At 42.7% G+C, this 19,416-nt stretch overlaps 2 protein-coding genes across 7 annotated transcripts in view; one reads left to right on the top strand and one right to left on the bottom strand.

Moving 5' to 3' along the window:
- The window catches only part of WIPF1 (WAS/WASL interacting protein family member 1), a 112,906-nt gene that overhangs the window by 10,967 nt on the left and 82,523 nt on the right, over nucleotides 1–19,416 (bottom strand). For all 4 annotated transcript variants that reach the window (XM_030851546.3, XM_060302233.2, XM_070045955.1 and 1 more), the window contains exons 2-5: nucleotides 13,653–13,741; nucleotides 9,549–9,678; nucleotides 4,095–4,223; nucleotides 306–1,097 (exon numbers count right to left, since the gene is read on the bottom strand). In XM_030851546.3, the coding sequence (XP_030707406.1) occupies nucleotides 306–1,097; nucleotides 4,095–4,223; nucleotides 9,549–9,678; nucleotides 13,653–13,703 (1,102 nt within the window). In that variant the 5' untranslated portion in view covers nucleotides 13,704–13,741. The remainder of the gene's footprint in view (nucleotides 1–305; nucleotides 1,098–4,094; nucleotides 4,224–9,548; nucleotides 9,679–13,652; nucleotides 13,742–19,416) is intronic.
- Nucleotides 1–19,416, top strand: part of LOC132597607 (uncharacterized) — a 109,089-nt gene that overhangs the window by 83,637 nt on the left and 6,036 nt on the right. For all 3 annotated transcript variants that reach the window (XR_009564600.1, XR_009564601.1, XM_060302234.2), the window contains one exon: nucleotides 1,299–1,375. Coding sequence is in view for 1 of the 3 variants with exons in the window: in XM_060302234.2 (XP_060158217.1) it covers nucleotides 1,299–1,375 (77 nt within the window). In the remaining 2 variants the exon portion in view is untranslated. The remainder of the gene's footprint in view (nucleotides 1–1,298; nucleotides 1,376–19,416) is intronic.

Here is a 19,416-nt window from a genome sequence, read left to right as displayed (position 1 = left end):
TCAGGTAGAGTGGTGAGATGGAAGTTGAGTGAGTGGCCTGTTCTTTATTAACTCGCTTGGGATCATTTCACTTCATTGGTTACTTAGTCTCCTCACTTCTGAAACGTGGACAGAAGTATGGGTCCCACTCTCTTCAGAGGTTACGTGAGGCCAAGAGGAAATCATATGGGTTATGTGTCACTTCCAAGGTCAAAGCAGCCCGAGAGTTCACTTAAGCTTTTGTTGGGCTCTCTTCATGTGCAGTTGGTAGTGACTTCTGGGCTGGCTGGGGCACAGGGGCACAACTCACCGCGCTCTGGCCATACCTGATCTGCCCGGTGGGTCCCTCACTGGAGGAGGGGGTCTCTCGTTGGGCGGGGGAGGAAGAGGTCCCGACCGCCCAGGTGAAGGTAAGGGAGGCGCAGATGATGACGACGACGAGGACGACGAGAGGGACAGGTTCCGCTGTGGGAGCCTCGGGATTTCGTCGCCGCCGCCCCCGCCACTGGACCCTGGGGGCACTGGGGGAGGGCCCGGCCGGCTGGGGGGCGGGGGCGGGGCCTGCGCGGAGTGGGAAGGCCGCGGGGTGGAGGGCACCGGAGGCTTGCTGTTCTGAGGGGGAGGTGGGGGGACGGCCTCCCTGTGGATGGAGGGCCTGCTGCCCACTGGAGGGGGCGGAGGAGGGGGTTTGTCATCCAAGGCCCTGCTCGGGGTAGGGGGGAGGGGAGGCCGGTTGGAGAAGGGCGAGGAGGAGCCTGACGGGGTCTGGCGGGTGGAGCCTCCCCCGAAAGCAGCCCCTCGGTTTCCGGGGAGAGGGGGAGGAGTCGGCCCGGGGCTGGGCTGCCTGGGGGCCCCGGGCACTAGGGTGGACCCCCGGTTGTGCAGACTTGACTGAACGGGTCTTGGAGTATTAGGCACTGGAGGCGGAATGTTATCAGGCTTCGCGCCCACGTCGGGCCTCGGGGGAGGCATTCGGTTCCTCTGAGGTTCTGGAGGTCCGCTTCTGTGGCCTGGAGAAGGCACAGGGAACCTCCCTGGGCCACTTGGGGGCGAGAAAGGTTTGGCAGATGTGGGTCTTCCTCCTGGTGGCAAAATTGGGGGTCGGCTCCCTCCAGAATCTGAAGAACAGAAAAAAAAAAATCAGAAAGTTAGGAACCTTAAAGGCAATCAGAGAACTAGAGTAAATTGCCAGCTACTGGAAGCCCTTTCCTAGATGCTGCAAACGACAGGTAACTATTACTTATATAAACTAGGTTTTGTGTGTCCTTCCTGGAAGCAGAGGGACAGATCACAGCTCTCTGTTTCTCTTCTACTCCCAGATTCCACAACCCATCAGCTTTCAAAGGGATTCTGGAGAGCTCTCTTGGCATTATGGATGGACAAGAACCAGGATGAGGTTGGTAAGAGTTCTGGAGACATCCCTGTTCATTACAAGAGGTCGAGAACAGGATGGCATTGGTACATGGGATTTCTGCTAATGATTTTCTTTTCTCCCCATCACTATCCCTGTCCCCCCACCCTGTACCTCTCAGGTTTGAAAAATAATGTAGCTTTCTTAGATGAAGAAATTAGTTATCCCAATGTAAGTTTCTGTATGGGAGGGCTTACCTAGAACCTTTAAAGGTAAATTTCTAAGAGAGTGGAAGAGTTATGATTGAAATAAGAAACTGTCAAAGGAAAAAGAAACTGTCAAAGTTTAAAAGAGTTGACACCAGTGGATGGTCTTAATCTACCAACAAGTAGGCAACTATACAACGTTTTTCCCTACTAGGTCAACTTCCACTTTAATACTGACAGGACAGAACAACCCTACTATTAATACATAATTAATATTCAACTACTTTGGTTCAACAAAGGGAAGAGCTAAAGAGGAACCAAAGTTATGGAAAAACCCAAACCACCACCCCAGAGTCTCTTAGAACCTAAACTAATTCTTGTAAAATGCTTAGTCTGAAAAAACTTTACCCAGTTCAACTATAAGCTAATTAATATACCAAATATTAACCTGCTATACTATACGTCAGCCATTATTCTAGATGCTAGAGGCAGAGGAGTAAACAAAACAGGAAAGATCTGGCTCTCTTGTAGTTTATGTTCTTCTGGGGGAGATAAACAAAAAACCAGTAAACATAAATATTTTCAGACAGTTATAAGGACTAAAAAGAAACTAAAATAGGCTGATGAGATGAAGAATGCCCAGAGAGGCCAGGTTAGATGGGGGTGGCCCTTCTGAGGATGTGACATTTGAGCTAAGGCCCGCCATGGAGAGGAGGAAGAGAAGTGCTTCAGTCAGGGCCAGCAGGTGCAAAGACCCTGAGGTGGAAATGAGCTTCAAGTTAAAAAACCAAGGCTTTTATGTGTGTGGGGCACAGTGAGCATGGAGGAGAACCCTACGAAATGCAGCCTGAGTGGCTGGCAGGGGCCGGGTCATAGAGAGCCTTGTCGGCCAGAAGGCGTTCAGATTTTATCCAAGGCACGATGAGAGACATCTGGCTGGATTTATGAATAATGTGAACTCTAGAAAGAATTTTTTATTTTGACTTTAGCACTAGACATGAGCTATATTTTCCTTGACTGTGTGGTATAGTTCTATGTCACCAACTTGTGATAAGTTTTACCTTCCAAATTTGGATTAAAGGTGCAGTTACTATCCACATATATGTTACAGGGATGGGACCCATTATGCAGATAGTGTACTATGCAAATACTGTAGCATTTTGTGTACTAACTTAAATTCCATCTTCATTTCATTGTTTTACTTCCAGTTGTCTTTTGCCTGAATTTCTTCACCTACTGTTAAAGTACTGAATGTATGCATTTGTCAGTTGCCTCAAGTCCTTTCAGTGGGTTTTAAATAAACAAATTTAAATGCAGGCCTGGCAAGATAGAATCTCTCATATTCTTGAGTCTCCTTCTAGATGTTGACAATCCAAAACTAAAATAGCCAGGTAACCCTGAGGATTCAGTGACTTTATCTTCATATGAATGTGACAGTTTCACACTTTCCCAGTGGACATTTTAAAAGACCATGGAATTAGAAATAAAATTCTTCTAACACAGTAAACATTAAAAAGTAAAGTTTCATGGGGAAATTTCTTGAGCTTCTGTCATAGTCAGGGGAGAGCCTCACACACTCTGTAAGGTATTTTATTTAGGCATGACCAGGTTTAACTTTTTTCTGTGCCATCGTGTTCACAGACAATCCTGTAGGACTCATTTCCATGGCTTCCTGCAGAGAATACTTAGAATCACTAGTTCTAAAATGCCAAATGTCAGGCAAAACACCTTTTTAGGTTTTGTGAGATACGTAATTATATTTCATATGACATGCTCCATTGTGTATTTGAAAAGAGACCCACAAGTATTTACTACACTCAACAGGTGGGTCAGACTACCTCACAAAGAAAGCTGAATCTGCCAGGTTACCAGGCAGAGTTTCCAGGGGTGGCAAGTCCCATTTGCTCCTTCCTTTTCTTCCCACTCTAGCTTACCCTTTAGAAAAGTACAAAAAAGTACAAGTTACCCCAAGGACACTGGGCAAATATTTAACAGCTCGATGGAGCTGTCTGATCCTGATTTAAAAAGAAAAAAAAAAAGATGCTAAATAGAGTCCCTCTTTTTGTAAAAAAATTATTTCATTTATTTTTGGCGGCGTTGGGTCTTTGTTGCTGTGCGCAGGCTTCCTCTAGTTGCAGCGAGCGGGGGCTACTCTTCGTTGTGGTGCACGGACTTCTCATTGCAGAGCGGCTTCTCTTGTTGCGGAGCACAGGCTCTAGGTGTGCGGGCTTCAGTAGTTGTGGCACGTAGGCTCAGTAGTTGTGGCTCGCAGACTCTAGAGCACAGGCTCAGTAGTTGTGCAGAACGGGCTTAGTTGCTCTGTGGCATGTGGGATCTTCCTGGACCAGGGCTTGAACCCGTGTCCCCTGTGTTGGCAGGCGGATTCTTAACCACCGTGCCACCAGGAAAGTCCCTTGAGTCCCTCTTATAAAACAGTGTTAACATTTCAAGAAATCTAAACTGTTTCACAGGGCACAATGCCTTAGAGGGGATGCCAAGTCTCAAAACCGCCAGACTCAGCCTGGTCTTCAGTAACTAAGGAAGGAAACTCTCCTTACCACTCTCCCTGTTGGCTGTGGATCTCAGCTTTGGCATTCCAGCCTGGAACAGTCCTCCCAAACCGGGTGGTCCACCCCCTCCAAAACTCCCACTGCCGCCTCCGCCACCACCACCAGCTCCTTTAGGTTCTGCAGAAGGAAGAAAACACAGCCTTTACACATGTATGAAGACACCACCAGAGAACTTTACCAGTCCTCGCCCAAGTAAACAATCACAATACAACAGGGAGCTGGCAGAACCTAAGCCCATGGTGGACACCTGGAATTTCATTAAAGGGTAGGACTTTAAGGATTCACCCTATCCTCCGTCAGAAAAGCAGAGGGTTCTTTCTACTCCAGGGCAGTCGCAAGCCCAGAGGTAGAAGAATCAGTAATAGATAATGACTTCCCCTGCTTGGCTGGCTGCCACATGAGTTAATATCTATTGTGTATCATAGGATTTGGTAAATAAAAGTATCTTCAAAGAAAGAAAGTCTTAAGGGAGGAGATGCAATAAAAGGTGAGAAGAAAGGAAACAGTAAAAATAAAGGAGAAGAAAATAAAATATCCCATAATTTTGCTTCATTGAAATACCCACTTTTTTGGTGTATTTTTTCCCTGCCAGGTTTTGGTGTTTTTTTTTGTTTTTTCATTTTACATATTTTTTCTCACGACCAAATTCACTACATAGTTTTCAGCCTGCTTTTTTCAGTCAATACTTTATTGTTAGCATTTCCCATGTCACTAAATATTTTTTGAAAACATGAGTTTAAAGGATTGCATTGTGTTTTAGAACACTGAATGTACTGTAATTTATTTATCCATCTACCTATTTGATGGCCTTCCGGGTTGATTTCAATTTTTTAATATCATAAAACCCAACAGTAGACTTTAACATTTTTAAAATCTTTGCAACTTGAGACGATGCAAAGATTTTGTTTTATTTTGCATTTGTTGCCAAAAAACTGTGAAAGATTTCAAAATAGGCAAACAAGAAAACAAGAAAAAAAAGGAAGAAGAAGAAAGAAAAAGATTACTAAGTATCCAGTCTAGCCTTCTGGGTTATTTTCCATTGCCTTTGAGCTAGTCTGCAACTCTATTAAATTGTACAAAACTGATAATAATGCAAATGATATTTGTCCATAGAAATGCATATTGGTTGTGTTCAGTGTCATGCAATTGATTGACCTGTTTTGCACCTATTTGTAAATTCATTTCAACACTCACCTGCCTACATATGTGTGGTACTTCGAATTCTCCTTTGAATTGATAACATTATATTGGTTCCCTCATTAATTAATGAGCTAAATAAAATCTTTGATATATGTTTATTTTATATCTGTATTAGAGCCATGATTATACCCTCTTTAAAAAACTGTCTCTTAACAATTTATGTATGTATATATGTTTTATGAGGTTAAGTACTGTTTAAAGTTCTACCCCTGGAAAACCTTGTTGAGTCTTTGGTAAGTATTACACGAGATCTACAAATTAATCTGGGAGAACTGACACTTTCATGATATTTAGACTTTATGGAAACCTGGTATATTTTCCCATGTCTTCTGATTTATTCAGTAAAGTTTTGTAATTTTCATGATGTGGGTCACCCATAGTTCTTTTAGAGTCACTTCAAATACATTTTTGTTTGTTGAAATTATGAAAGGAATGTTTTTCCTACTATATTTTGGATTTGGTTATTATTGGCATCAGGAAATTTCATTTGATATCTAATAAATCACTTTCCTGCATTTTCAGAATTAAAATTTATTTTTTACCTTGGATTTTCTAGTAGACAAATGCTCTGCAAATAATAAAGGTAAGGTGTATGCCTTCTTTTCTAAGAGTTGTGTATCTTATTTCTGTTTTATATAAGAAATTACTTTGATGACTGAGCTTCCATAACAGTGTAAGTTATTAATGTTTTATTAATTTAAAGACAATTTATTTTAAAATAATTATAAAGAATAAATATACATTTATATATTTATCTTAAACATAAATTATTAACATTATTAGTATTTTAAAAATAAAGGAAATCATGTTTTGATTTTAATGAGAATGCCTCTAATGTTTCAAAGTTACATTTTTTTTTAAATAAATTTATTTATTTGTTTATTTTTGGCTGCACTGGGTCTTCGTTCTTGTGTGCGGGCTTTCTCTAGTTGTGGCGAGCGGGGGCTACTCTTCGTTGTGGTGCATGGGCTTCTCATTGAGGTGGCTTCTCTTGTTGCGGAGCACAGGCTCTAGAGCACAGGCTCAGTAGTTGTGGCGCACGGGTTTAGTTGTTCGGCGGCATGGGGGGGTCTTCCTGGATCAGGGCTCGACCTCGTGTCCCCTGCATTGGCAGGCAGATTCTTAACCACTGCACCACCAGGGAAACCCCCAAGTTACATACTTTGAAATAACTTTTGAAATAACTTTTTTTTCTAAGTATTCGTGGTTAGCAAGGATCCTTCCACTCTGGGTTTTTAAGACTTTCTTATGGCATGGAATTTTATCAAATGCCTATCCAGGATCTACTGAGATCATTATATGGTTTTCCTTATTTGATATGATGGATATATAGACTTTCTAACATTAAAAATGAGACAAACTCTGGATTTGGTGAATTATTTTTTTTAACATACTATTGAATTAGAGTTTTTGGAGTTTTAGTTAGTAGCCTCTCATCTGTGATCATAAGTGGTCTATAGTAGGGTTTCTTAGCCTTGGAACTACGGACATTTGGGGGTCAGATAATTCTTTGTTGTGGGTGACCATCTTGTTCCCTGTAGAATGTTTACAGCATCCCTGGCCTCTACCCACTAGGTGTCAGTAGGAACCCTCCCTCACCAAGTTGTGATAACTAAAAATGCCTCCAGGCATTGCCACGTGTCCCCCGAGACACTGATACACCAGCTTTCTTTCTGTATATATGCTGCCTTTGTCATGTTTTGATATTAAGATCATGCCAATCTCATTATACCTAACAGATAGCTTTCCATGTCTTCCTACATTTAGGAATGATTTATATAGCATTTGAATTTGTTGTTTCTTAAAATCTGAAATAATTTTCTGATAAAATCATCTGGCTCTAAAGCTTTTTAGAGAAAAAGTAATTTGATAAAGTTTTCAACTTTTTCCTTGCTCACTGAAGCTTCATGAATGATTTTTGGTAAATTTGTACTTTTCTTAAAAAGTTAAATTCTTTAAGAATAACTTCATTGTAGCATCCTTAATTTTAGAAAATCTGCTTTGAATCTTTTATTTAATCTGCTTTCTGAGCTCTATTTATTCATTTGTGTTTTCTTTTTTTCTGGATTAGATTGATCATAAGTCTGTGTCAGCTCTGTATCTTTTCTAGGTGTGGAACTTTCTGGGATACTTATGGGAACTCTGCTGATAGAAGAAACAATCTGATACTGAACTCATAAGAATTACTTCGCCTAGTACGCTATATCAAATTAGAATAACCATTTCTGGAAGTGCATGCAAAATTGCTTCCATATAAAATTTAAAAGTTTTACTCATTTAAATTATTGCCAATAATATTAATAATGCCCTTGACATTAAAATGTTATTGGTTGATGAACGATGCATTCTGCAATACTGCATTTCATAGGACACCTTTACCTGGTATTGAACATTCAAAGAGATCGATGAACTTGTTCTATCAGACATCGTCCACTAGTGTTCTTAACTTGCAACAGTTGTACAGCTTTCCGATAGAGAAGCTACACTAGTTGAGGACAGCTAACTGGCTCTAGGTCACTCTGCTAACAATTAAATTGGAGGACAAAGCTGACCTCAAGAGTTATATCCTGTATAACCATGGTCAACATTTTGACATAGAACCCAGGGAGGTTTCACCTGCAAACAAATACAAAACCATGGATGGACTTTGCCACTTGCAAAGAGCTTCTAACAACAGTGTTAGCGTCCAGTTAAGTTCATGAACAAGGGCATGCATTGGGTTGCATCTGGTGTCCACAAGGCAGAGTGCATTCTTAAACATCACTGAGCAGATGGGAGGGAGAACTAACACTCTTTTCCATTTAATGAGAGAAGTGTATCTTGAAGAATATAATGAACTTCCACTAGTGGATTCAGGACTAGGCCCCAGACTGTCCATTCTCCTTGAACATCTAGGGAATTCTCCAGAGCCTAGGCTCCCTCTCGTAGTGGAGAGAACAGAACCACTGGGCTCTGGTCTAGAGGTTGGCAGTTTGTGGAGTTCCTCTGGCCCCATCCCAGGCACCACGATTCAATGGGTATTGGACCAGAGCTCCCCAGAAAGAAGCGACTGGGCTGGGCAACCCCAGGGAGAACCTTGTGACACAGATCAGGAAAACTAAGCAATTGACTATACAATAACCACACCATTTTGTGGGCATTCTGACCCAGAGGTAAGACTTCATCAAAAGTCAAAGACCCTCTAGTTCCACTGAGGTGTGGTGCATTCCATCTGCACCACCTTGCCTGGTAACAGAGCAAAACTCAAAGGCCTTTGTCTTGGTCTTCCTCTTTTCCACCTTCCTCCCTCACCAATGTTCTCACCTAACACTGATCTTTCTCTTCTACTCGTTAGGCACTTTTCCTAGAAATTCCTCCACTTGGCTAAAATCCTACATCGTTATTCACTTGTCTCCAAACTCCCTCTGGTGAGTTTAGGACAGTCTAATTCCTGTTGAGTCCAAGTGGCATCTGTGGTCGAGGATGAATTCTGGGCACATCTGGCTGGCAGTGGAAATGTGTGAGGAGTGTGAGATGATAGTCTTGAGGCCTGATAATTAACTTCCGGTAGATTCTAGCCATCTGTAATGTTTCATTCTGTTGTAAATGTTAATAAGTAGCCCTGTATGGTGGGTACTTGTTTGTTTACACATACCCTGCCTTGTTCCAGAAAGTATCTCAGATTTATGATGGGTCAATAAGCAAAGCTGTGATCTCATTTCCTCTCTCTCTAACCCCCTAATAATCATAACTACACTTGAATTATACATTCCAGGCAACAAAACACTTTCAGAAGCATTGTCTCATTTGATGCTCACAACAAACTTGTGAGGGTAGTAGAACAGGTATTATCTCCATTTTACAAATGAAGACAAAGGGTTGGAGATGGTCAGGGCTCGAACCTACATCCTTTGATTCCAAGACTAGGGCTCTTTCCATATTTCATGCTGCCTTTTGCGCTGTGGTAAGATGAGCAAAGGGTTAATTTCCAGAAAGTGCTGTAAAGAGTTGTGAATAATTCAGAGAATTGCTGCTGTGTGTGTCTTGGACAAAGAATTATTATACTGGCTTCCTGCAGCATTAGAGGGAACCCAAGCCAGAGCCATGGCCTACAATGAGTGATACAGTCCCTTATTCTGCTAGCTTTGCAGCTGTTGTTAACCAAAAAAAAAAAAAAAAATTTTTTTTTTTGGTGGGAAGAGTAGAGTTGATTGTTAGGTCATAAACCATTTATCTCCATGGAACATAACTTTTTTTACTTACTGTCCAATATCGGTGCACTTCTGTCATTGGTGACTGTCTTCTTTAGTTTCTTCCCTTTGTTGATGTCAGAGAGAAGAGCATTTCTCCCAGCCTGCTCTGACTTACTCAAGGTAGGCTTTTCTGTATTGGCCTGAAAGGAAACACGCAAACTCGTATTCATCTTTTGAATTAAAATCATGTAGTACAACACTCGGTGGGGACAGCTAGCGCATTGGGAGCTTGTTATTAAGATTCTTGGCAATAGGCTGTAAATTCTCTACAAGTTTTAGACCCGATGTCATTCTTTTTAAGACCCAGACATTTGGGAGCAGATGCAGCAATACATTACATTCATTTTTAATGCAGGAAGAGTCATTCCCTGATAAAAGTCTCTGAAAATTCAGACCACAATCTGGCCGTAACCAACAGAGCAAGGGGTGGATGGCTAGAAACGAGCAGGGAATTTTAAGTCTGAGAGGAATTTGCAGGATACTATGAGGCTTCATCCTCTAGAATGTTCTCTGAAGAACATCTCTTTCTTGTCTTTTGGAACTAACCTGGTGCAAGAGGAAAATTGTCTTTATCAAAAAGGGTCAGCTGTATTTTTTTTTAATCCACCAAAATTTTAGAAAATAATTCCCTCTGGTTACACTGACAAGAGACTTTTTTCTTTTTAATTTAAGGCAGATTGGAGGTATAATTTACAAATAGTAAAATCACCCTTTTAGTGTACAGTCCTGTGAATTCTGACAAACATATACAATCGTGTAGCCACCGCCACAATCAAGATATACAACACTTCCATTACCCCCCAACTCCCTTCATGTTCCTCTGGGCTAAGGTGTTCCTGATGTTTAATCCCTTTAAAAATTTTTTTTATTTTAAAATTCTTTTCCATTATGGTTTATTACAGGATATTGAACATAGTTCCCTAATCCCTTTGAAAGCTTAGCCCACAGAAACTGCACAGCTGACAATGGTGCTGCTTTAAAACCTTTGGGGGGACTTCCCTGGCGGTCCAGTGGTCAAGACTCCGTGCTTCCACTGCAGGGGTGTGGGGTTGATCCCTGGTCAGGGAACGAAGATCCCACAAGCTGCGATGAGCAGCCAAAAAATAAAAAATAAAAAAATAAATAAAACCTTTGGGTATTTTCTATAATTTCAGAATTCCTGGGAAAGATTCTTACTGTGAAATTGGGATTTTGTTTTTTCAGGGTTCTTTTAGGGAGTGGGAACACTAAGACGCCAGCAAACGGACTCGGAAGTAGGCGTGTACCTGTGTTTGTCACACTTGGAAACTGGCTTGGTCTGGCCTGGTCCTGGGGAGAGTCGTCTTCCCCAAACCCAGTGGTACTTCTGGCAGCCGTGAGAGTCCTTTGAGGCTCGCCCCAGCCCTTCTGAAAGGCTCTGATTTCACAGATGCCAGCAAGGGCCACAAGGAGTAAACCTGGGCAAGTTTAGCTTGATACCTAACCCAGCTATTTATTAGAGGCAGAGGGAAAGCTAAGAAAAACCCTGAAGCAGGCTAAACAGAATCTCTGTGTATGAAACTGAAAGGGTCTTAATTAAATTACAAAGTAGTACTTGCTCACGATAATAACAGCTAACATTTATATAGCTTTTACTGTGGGTCAGGCACCGTTTTTAGCATTTTAAGTATACTAATTCATCAACCCTGTGAGTCATGACTTTCATTTTAGAGTCAAGGAAACTGAGGCACAGGGAAGTTAAATCATCAACCCAGTTACCCAGCTGGTAAGAGGAGGAGCTCGGATTCAAAGCCTGGCAGCCTGACTCCGGAGCCTTCCCTATAACCTGACAGAAGGATAAACGCGGGATCTAGAATGCCCTTCCCCGGAAATGGGGAGGTGTTAAAGAGTACAAACTTGCAACTAAAACATGAATAAGTTCTGGAAATCTAATGTACAGCATAGTGATTATAGTTAACAATGCTGTATGATATACTTCAAAGCTGTTAAGAGACCAGAACTTAGATGTTCTCACCACAAAAAAGAAATGATAATTATGTGATGTGATAGAGGCATTAGCTAAAACTATGGTGGTAATTATAATACATAAATGTATCAAATCAATGTGCTGTCCACCTTAAATTTATAGAATGTTATATGTCAATTATATCTCAGTTGAAAAAAAATTAATAAATAAAATGCCCTTTCCCCACTGGCCTCCAGCCCTCCTCTGAAGCAAGCCTGTTAAGAGCTTCTTGGCAGTCAGTTCCAGAAACGCTCTTTGCATATACAGTTCGCTTTTGCTAATGGGATCATCCTCTATTGCTCTGAAACTTGTTTTTATAACTTAACAACATGCCTTGGACACCTTAGAAAGAGCTTTTTGAATTACCTATTGTCTTCGTTTTAAGGATGAAAAAACCTGAGGCGTCTAGAGGTTAAGCGCCACGTCCACGTTGGTTCTCTTCAGGGTTTTGGATCAGCAGCCCTCCCTGGCCTCCTGTTCTGCCTCAAAATTTATTTTGACACCTGACCTCCTTGGGTGCTGACTTATCTCTTGACTGTGCTGTTCCACTGGATGGTGTCCTACGATGGCCACCAACCTTTCCATCTTCTCGTCTCTATATCCTGTCTCTCTAGGATCTTGCTTTTAGTCAGGTAATAATGGATAGAAATGAGTGGATAGGATAAACCAGGGTGTCCCAAACTTCAACCATTCTGGTACAACTTTTGTGACTTTTGTCATCTTCTCATGCTACCTGTGTTATTATTTAATATTTTTCATTAAGTTAATTCACTATATTATTTACTATACTATTTCTCAGTGAACATTTCTTTTAAATTAACTCACTATTAAACCCTGGGTGTGCCAGTTATAACTTTTACAATACATATTAAACACGAGCATTAAAATTAAAAAAAAAAAAATCAAGGCACATATGACTCAGCAGTGGTGCAAAACCTATACTTTTGGGGAAATATAAACTAGTCCTTCTATGCTAGCCAGATCACAGCTTTTCAAACTTATCTAAGGGAAGGACGAATTTTTAAGAAAAAAATTTCCAATCCGTCATGGACCAATATTTTGTAAAATAACAATGACTTATTAGAAAAATGAATCCGTTTAAAAAAGACACACAAAATACAATCTTAGAAACAATAGACATAACACCACTATCAGATTGCTATAAGTGTTTCTAAGCGCTTACTCTAAATTTCTGTACTTATTTTTTGGGGACTCTAACCAGGAGTTGGAGGATGACACTTGGAATAGCAATGAGCTAATCAATGGTCTCTTCTTCCAACTAGGTTCCAGCCTTAGATGGGTTATAAAAAATGTGTACCATGGAAGCCCAGGCAAGAGACTTTTCCTCTCTGAGCTCCAGTTTCCTCAAGTGAAAAGTGAAGGGCCCATCACTGGGAGGCTCCTTAGCAGCGAAGGCCTCACATACTGGGGGGGTGCGTCTGGGAGACCTTCCGTATCACTGCGGGGAGGGCTGCCGGCTTCCTGGAAGAGGGTGCACTAACTTCTGAGGATGGGTCCATCAGGGGGCCAGGATGAGCCCAGAGAAGAAATTCCTTAGGAAAGTACACACGGAACTGCGAGGATGGATTTAAAGGGCGAAGTAAGTGGGGGGGGGGAGTGGGGAGTGGAAGATGGGGGTTATTTGTCAGAAACAGAGTGGGAAGAAAGATGGCGAAAGGCAGAGAAAAAGAGAGTGAGTCTGGAGGACACTTTAATGGATGCATTTTCAGACAGGCAGACTGGGTCTCTGGACTATCCTGCCCAGATGTTAAAGGCTAGAAGCTTAAAACAGTGCAGGCTGGGCAGAACCGCTCCTGCCAACCGTCTTGGGCCAGCGTGTTCAAATGAACAGGAAGTGTCTCCCTGATGGACGAGGCAGAGGAAACCTAACTAATCCACATTCCACGCGTGTCCGATGCATCACATGAGACCTTAGACTACAAAGCATTTTCGTATTGTTATCTGCTGCATCTCAGGCTCTGGCTTATGTACTCCAGCACCTGGAAAGCTTACCATATCATTCATATTTAAGCCAGAATGTGAATACACTGAAAACAAATACACGTGTGCCAGGTTCAAGTTTGTTTAGCTTGCTTCGTGCATGGGCCATGGATGGGGAGAATCACTCACCAGAGAAAACGTGGGCGGTGGCGGGGGTGCTGGAGGGGGCGGTACGGGCATCCTGGATAGTTACGTTTTCAGCAGTCTGGCTGACAAATCTGTAAAAACAAAAAGAAACAAAGCACCATCACGTATTAGACTTCTTAGTAATACTCCATCCTAATCTTCCTTCCCGCTTTCCCGTCAAAGTGGCAGCTATTCACGAAGCCCACCTTTTATAAGAGGTGGAATTGCTTTACGGCATGGCTAGGATGTTACTATTCTGGAAGGAGGTCAGCAGGGAAGGCTTCTCAGCTGAAGTGCCTGGAGATACTGGAAGCAAAACCCAGTGCCTCATGCTGCTCAATCCCACCACCACCAAAGCAGGTTGGGGGAAGGACCCTGGCCTGCCGCCCGAGTAAGCTGGGAGGTTATTAGGAAACGGCTAGAAATGTATCCTGGCCAAGTCCGATGTTCAAGTGGCTCCTCTTCACTCATCTCCATGGCGCAGCCCTCTCCCGTTCTCCCGCCAACTCCGTGCCCGCGCTTTTCTTCTCCAACATTCCTGACGTTTCTTCTCCACTCCGCTGCTTTTCTTCTCTGAGATTCCTGACATTTGTCTAGGTCTGGGTAGCACCCAGGAATGCAAAGATGAATCTATATTTCTATACTTGCCCTCAAAGTTCTTACAGTCCTCCGGGGAAAGGAGATGGGAATACGGGAAGATAAGATGGGCAAGGAGGCTGGATTCCTACCTCTATGCTACTTGGCATTTCCTTACAGGATCCAAGTGGAAAAAAAGGGGGGAAAAAAGAGAGGAGGAATCAAACCTCTGACTCTGGGCTGTTTACTACCAAAAGGCTTCCTTAGAAAGGATTTCTGCAGAGTCTAATTGCTCTGGGGACAAAGGGAAGGCCAGACTCCGCGGCGGTGAGACAGCGTAGGGAAGCCCTGGTGGGTAGCAGCGGCGAAGGGGGCAGCCTGGCAAACATGAGGGGCTGAAGAAACAATGGCAAGGACGTGCCCCCAGAGCTGTGCCAGCAATGAACCCTGTCTCCCTTTCCCCCAGTCCTCGGAGTCCCATCCCTGGGTCTAAGCGGAAGCCCCAGGCCGCAGCCCTCACCCACCTACTCACCCCTCAGTATCCCAGCTTCTCCCACCCAGATCTTGCCACTCCTGGATCAGCAGCGCTCCCGGATTGGCAGCGGGGCATCACCCAGAGCTGTTAGAAACATCAAATCTCAGTCCCTCTGCCTGCACTGCATTTGTTTCCGCATTTTCACAAGATCCCTGGGTGATTCATATGCATTTGAGAAGCCTGGTGGTAGAGCCTTAAACCAAGTGAGCAGCCTGGAACACTGACCACCTGAATAACATTGTTTCTGTGGAACATGTGTCCTGAATTTCAAACCTCAGAATTATCTTTTATTTTCAATAGTCTCTTAATTGCAGAAAACAACCTCTTAGAATTTAAAGTATTAGGGAATTCCCTGGGGGTCCAGTGGTTAGGACTCTGCACTTCCACTGCTGGGGGCCCAGGTTCGATCCCTGGTCGGGAAACCAAGACCCCACAAGTCACATGGCATGGCCAAAAGAAAAAACAATTTAAAGTATTAACTTAGTTCAACCACTGAAAGTTAACGTGGAGAACTTATACCTTGAAACAAATACAGATGACCCTTGAACAACGGGTCCACTTAGATGTGGATTGTTTTCGATAGTAAACATCATAGTACTACACCATCCATGGGTAGTTGAATCCGAGGATGCGGAATCCGGGTGCAGAGGACCCGTGGATACAGAGGGCTGACTGCGTGCAGAGGGTCGGTGCCCCTAACCCCCGCATCGTTCAAGGGTCAGCTGTTACTTTCCATAGAAGTTTTGCTGGATGGATGGCTTGCTTTCTGCGACAGTAACGGAATGGAAAAGCTAAGAGGACATGGCCAAACTTGTCAAAGCTACTGGAAGACAGGAATCAAGAGAGCTTCTGACAGTTCTATTCTGAGTGCCATCTAGAAAATGAAATTTAAAAAACTCTGGAGCAGCAAGAGCTGCTCTCATCTATTAACAGTCAAGTGGATGATAAAGGGCACTTTATTTCTGTCGTCTTGAATACTTATGACCACACTGCAAACTAGCATAATTCCACTCATTTTACAGAGGAGGACGCTGGGACTCAGAGAAATTAATAACTCGCTAAAAGACCCGCGAAACTCATTCACATCAAGTCCTTTTGATCCCTGCTCTTCTTAGATAAGCATTTTTAGGCAGGTAAAGGGCTAACTAGTACTGCAGCTCACCTGTAAACTCGGTCAGAATCCGGTTTTCAATAAGAGCCTTTCTCAGACAGGGGTTCTTTTAAAATCTGTTCCTTACATTGGTCTTTTCTGGGTGACACCAATCGGTCCCCCGTGGGGCTACACGGGCAGTGTAATAAGGAGGGCTGGGGGGGCCTGTGTTTGGAGGCCTATGAAGGGGGTGCTCCAGCTGCAGGGGCACCTCCAGAAGCCTCAGGGTTGTGTCCTAGGACCAGGAGGAAGGACGGGGATCTGAAACGGGATTCAGGCCCAACTAACTGTCAGAGCTGCTATGGCCAAAGCAATGGTCTGAACAGCTGAGGAGGGAGCTAACCAAGTAAGGGGTGGCCGGGTCCACCCAGAGGGCCCGAGAGATGGGCTCCATGGGACAGGCTGTCCACGTGCTCAGTGGATGAAAGGCCCCTCAACACTCCATTGTGTCAGGTTCTACGCTCACCAGCTAACCTGCCATCCTGTTAATCCTAATACTGAGGAAGAAGTGGATTCCGATCAGCTACTGGGAACCTCTTACGGGTTTGCTTCTCATAAACCAGTCTCTGGTTGCAAAGATAAAACTGAACTTCTGTACGCCTTAGGGGCCAGATGATGGAACAGGGAAACTCTCAGGGGACTGCCACCCTGTAAGGCCTCTTTAATCTAAGTATTTTACAGTTTTCTGTCGTTGCTATTATGGCTCTCTCTGTGCATTAACTGACTTATAAATAAACCTCTGGAGCACAGAGGCTGGGCCTGCCCCTGCCCCGCCCCCTCCGATAAACAACGGGGAGAGGATCTGCGGGTGGGCGCTCTCACCGACACCTTGATCTTTGACTTCCGACCTCCAGAAATGTGAGATAACAAAATTCTGCTGTTCGAGCCACCCAGTCTGTGGTACTTTGATATGGCAGCCCTAGCAAATGATAAACACAGTTTCAACAATACATGTTATCTATCATGTCTGCTATCCATAGTGAAAATTATAAGATAATAGCTTTTGAATAAAACCATCAATTGATTTCTCACCCAAACTATCTCTGGATTGTCTGTCATACGTTAAAGAAATTAAAAGTCAACCGGAGGGGGGACTTCCCTGGTGGTCCAGTGGTAAAGAACCTGCCTTGCAATGCAGGGGATGTGGGTTCGATCGCTGGTAGGGGAACTAAGATCCCACATGCTGCGGGCCAACTAAGCCCGCATGCCACAACTACTGAGCTCCCGTGCCTCAACTGGAACCCGCAGGCTGCAAACTACAGAACCCACATGCCCTGGAGCCCACATGCCACAACTAGAGAAGAGAAAATCGACGTGCCACAATGAACAGCCCGCATGCCTCAACTAAGACCCGACACAGCCTAAATAAATAAATAGATAAAACATATATTAAAAAAATCCTGAACCTAGGGAACGTGAGTGATTACCAAAGTTTTATTTAATAACTGAATCCCTAAAAAAGTCAACAAATTTTTGGTGGAAACTATTGAGATGAGGGGAGGGATCTACCAGTAAACCTTTCATAAAGGAATTGATTCTTTGGGTTGAGAGAACAGAGTAGAATATTTTACATAAATGACTTCAAAAATCCACTAATTGGGGCTTCCCTGGTGGCGCAGCGGTTGAGAATCTGCCTGCCAATGCAGGGGACACGGGTTCGAGCCCTGGTCTGGGAAGATCCCACATGCCACAGAGCAACTGGGCCCGTGAGCCACAACTACTGAGCCTGCGCGTCTGGAGCCTGTGCTCCGCAACAAGAGAGGCCGCGATAGTGAGAGGCCCGCGCACCACGATGAAGAGTGGCCCCCACTTGCCACAACTAGAGAAAGCCCTCACACAGAAACGAAGACCCAACACAGCCATAAATAAATAAATTAATAAATTTTTAAAAATCCACTAATTGGCTCTTCTTTGTCACCTACACACACGTACATATATACACACAATATACATCAATATTTAGAAATTCTGGAATTTCCTAGTTCTGTGAGAGACATGGATGATTTTGTTGGTTTTACTACACTTCTAGTAGGTCAGCATCATGGTTTAATGATGCTGGACAGTGGACAGCATCACACACTGACCCTAGATCAACCAGGGTAGCTGGTGGCCCCGAGCCATCTGCTCAATGTGTAATACTCGTTATGGGGAACACCTTGTGAGAGAGTGAATCACTCCCCACCCTACTGTGACGTATCCCCCCAACAGCATGGACAACTAGACACTCAATCAGAGCCCAGAGTTCAGTCCAGAGTTGCCCCAGGAAACTTATGCTTTCTTCTTCAATATGCTCATCTAAGAAAGCAGAATTATCTCTGAATGTAAAATGATCAAGAGAACTGACAAGTTATTTAAATAAACTGTTTCTTAGTTTCTTCCAACCAATGTCAAATTCATTCTAGATTATGTCATGTGAGGCCCACTCTATAGAATGACAGGAAGAGGGGAGAGATTTCCAGCACTGTCCAATGAAATAATCCTCAGAAGGCCGGCCTCTAATCCTGAAGACGTGGGTGTGAATCGGCCAAGTTCTAGCAGAGAAGATAAGAAGCAGGTTTATCCAGTTATGTTTTATCACAATTTTGGACCATTCAAAAATATAAAGCATTTTGCTATGCAAATCTTGCCAAAAGTCACCCTTAAATACTATTCTACCTAAAATGAATGGGAGAAAAGTAAACTTTTTGTTCAGAAAAGGTTGAATTCATCACTGTGTGTGTGTGTGTGGGGGGGGTACAGGGAAAGGACATAATAGAAATAATACAACTGAAAAGATCCTAACGTCCAATGTTCTCTTGCCCTCATTACTTTCTATTCTCTATCTTATTTTTATTTATATTCCTTGATATTTTACTTTATATATAATGCTCTTAACTCTTTTTCATGTATATATTTCTTCTGTGCTCTTGGTGTCTTCAGGTTAGATTTTTGAGAATTTTTTTTCTGCTTCCAAAAGTAGCATATATTCATTTAGAAAATTATAAACAATATAAAAATACAAAGATGAAAATAAAACACGACAGTTGTATTTAACCATTGAAGGAAGCATTTGATAATAATTAAGTATTAGGTGAAAAAGGGTTGGGGTTGATAATACCCAGAGATAATTCTTGTTAACTTTTTGATGTGTATTTTTCCAGCTTTTATACACAAACACACACATACCTCTTTGTATCTATATAAATACACACATGCACAACTGTTTGACAAATAAATATTAACAGAAGGAAATTTATAATACATACAACTTGACAGTGTTTTAATAAGGAAAGGCCCTTAAATTCATATCGAGTTATTGCAGCCATAAAAAAAAGATTGCAAAGGCATTCATTATAAAGGTAATTAATCTACTCCAAGTTATACCGTTAAAATAAAATCATTTAGCGAAAACTCAAATTGCTGCTAACACTGGTAGTTTGGGGATTCCTACTCATGATTATTTTGGGTTCTATTCTTTAGAAACTCCTCCAAGAGACAAACTTAGTTGGATGTGTATAAGGTCTGCA

The sequence above is a fragment of the Globicephala melas genome, chromosome 7 (genome assembly GCF_963455315.2).
Source record: "Globicephala melas chromosome 7, mGloMel1.2, whole genome shotgun sequence".
In the NCBI taxonomy this organism is placed as follows: Eukaryota; Metazoa; Chordata; class Mammalia; order Artiodactyla; family Delphinidae; genus Globicephala; species Globicephala melas.
This window is presented reverse-complemented; position numbering and strand designations above follow the sequence as displayed.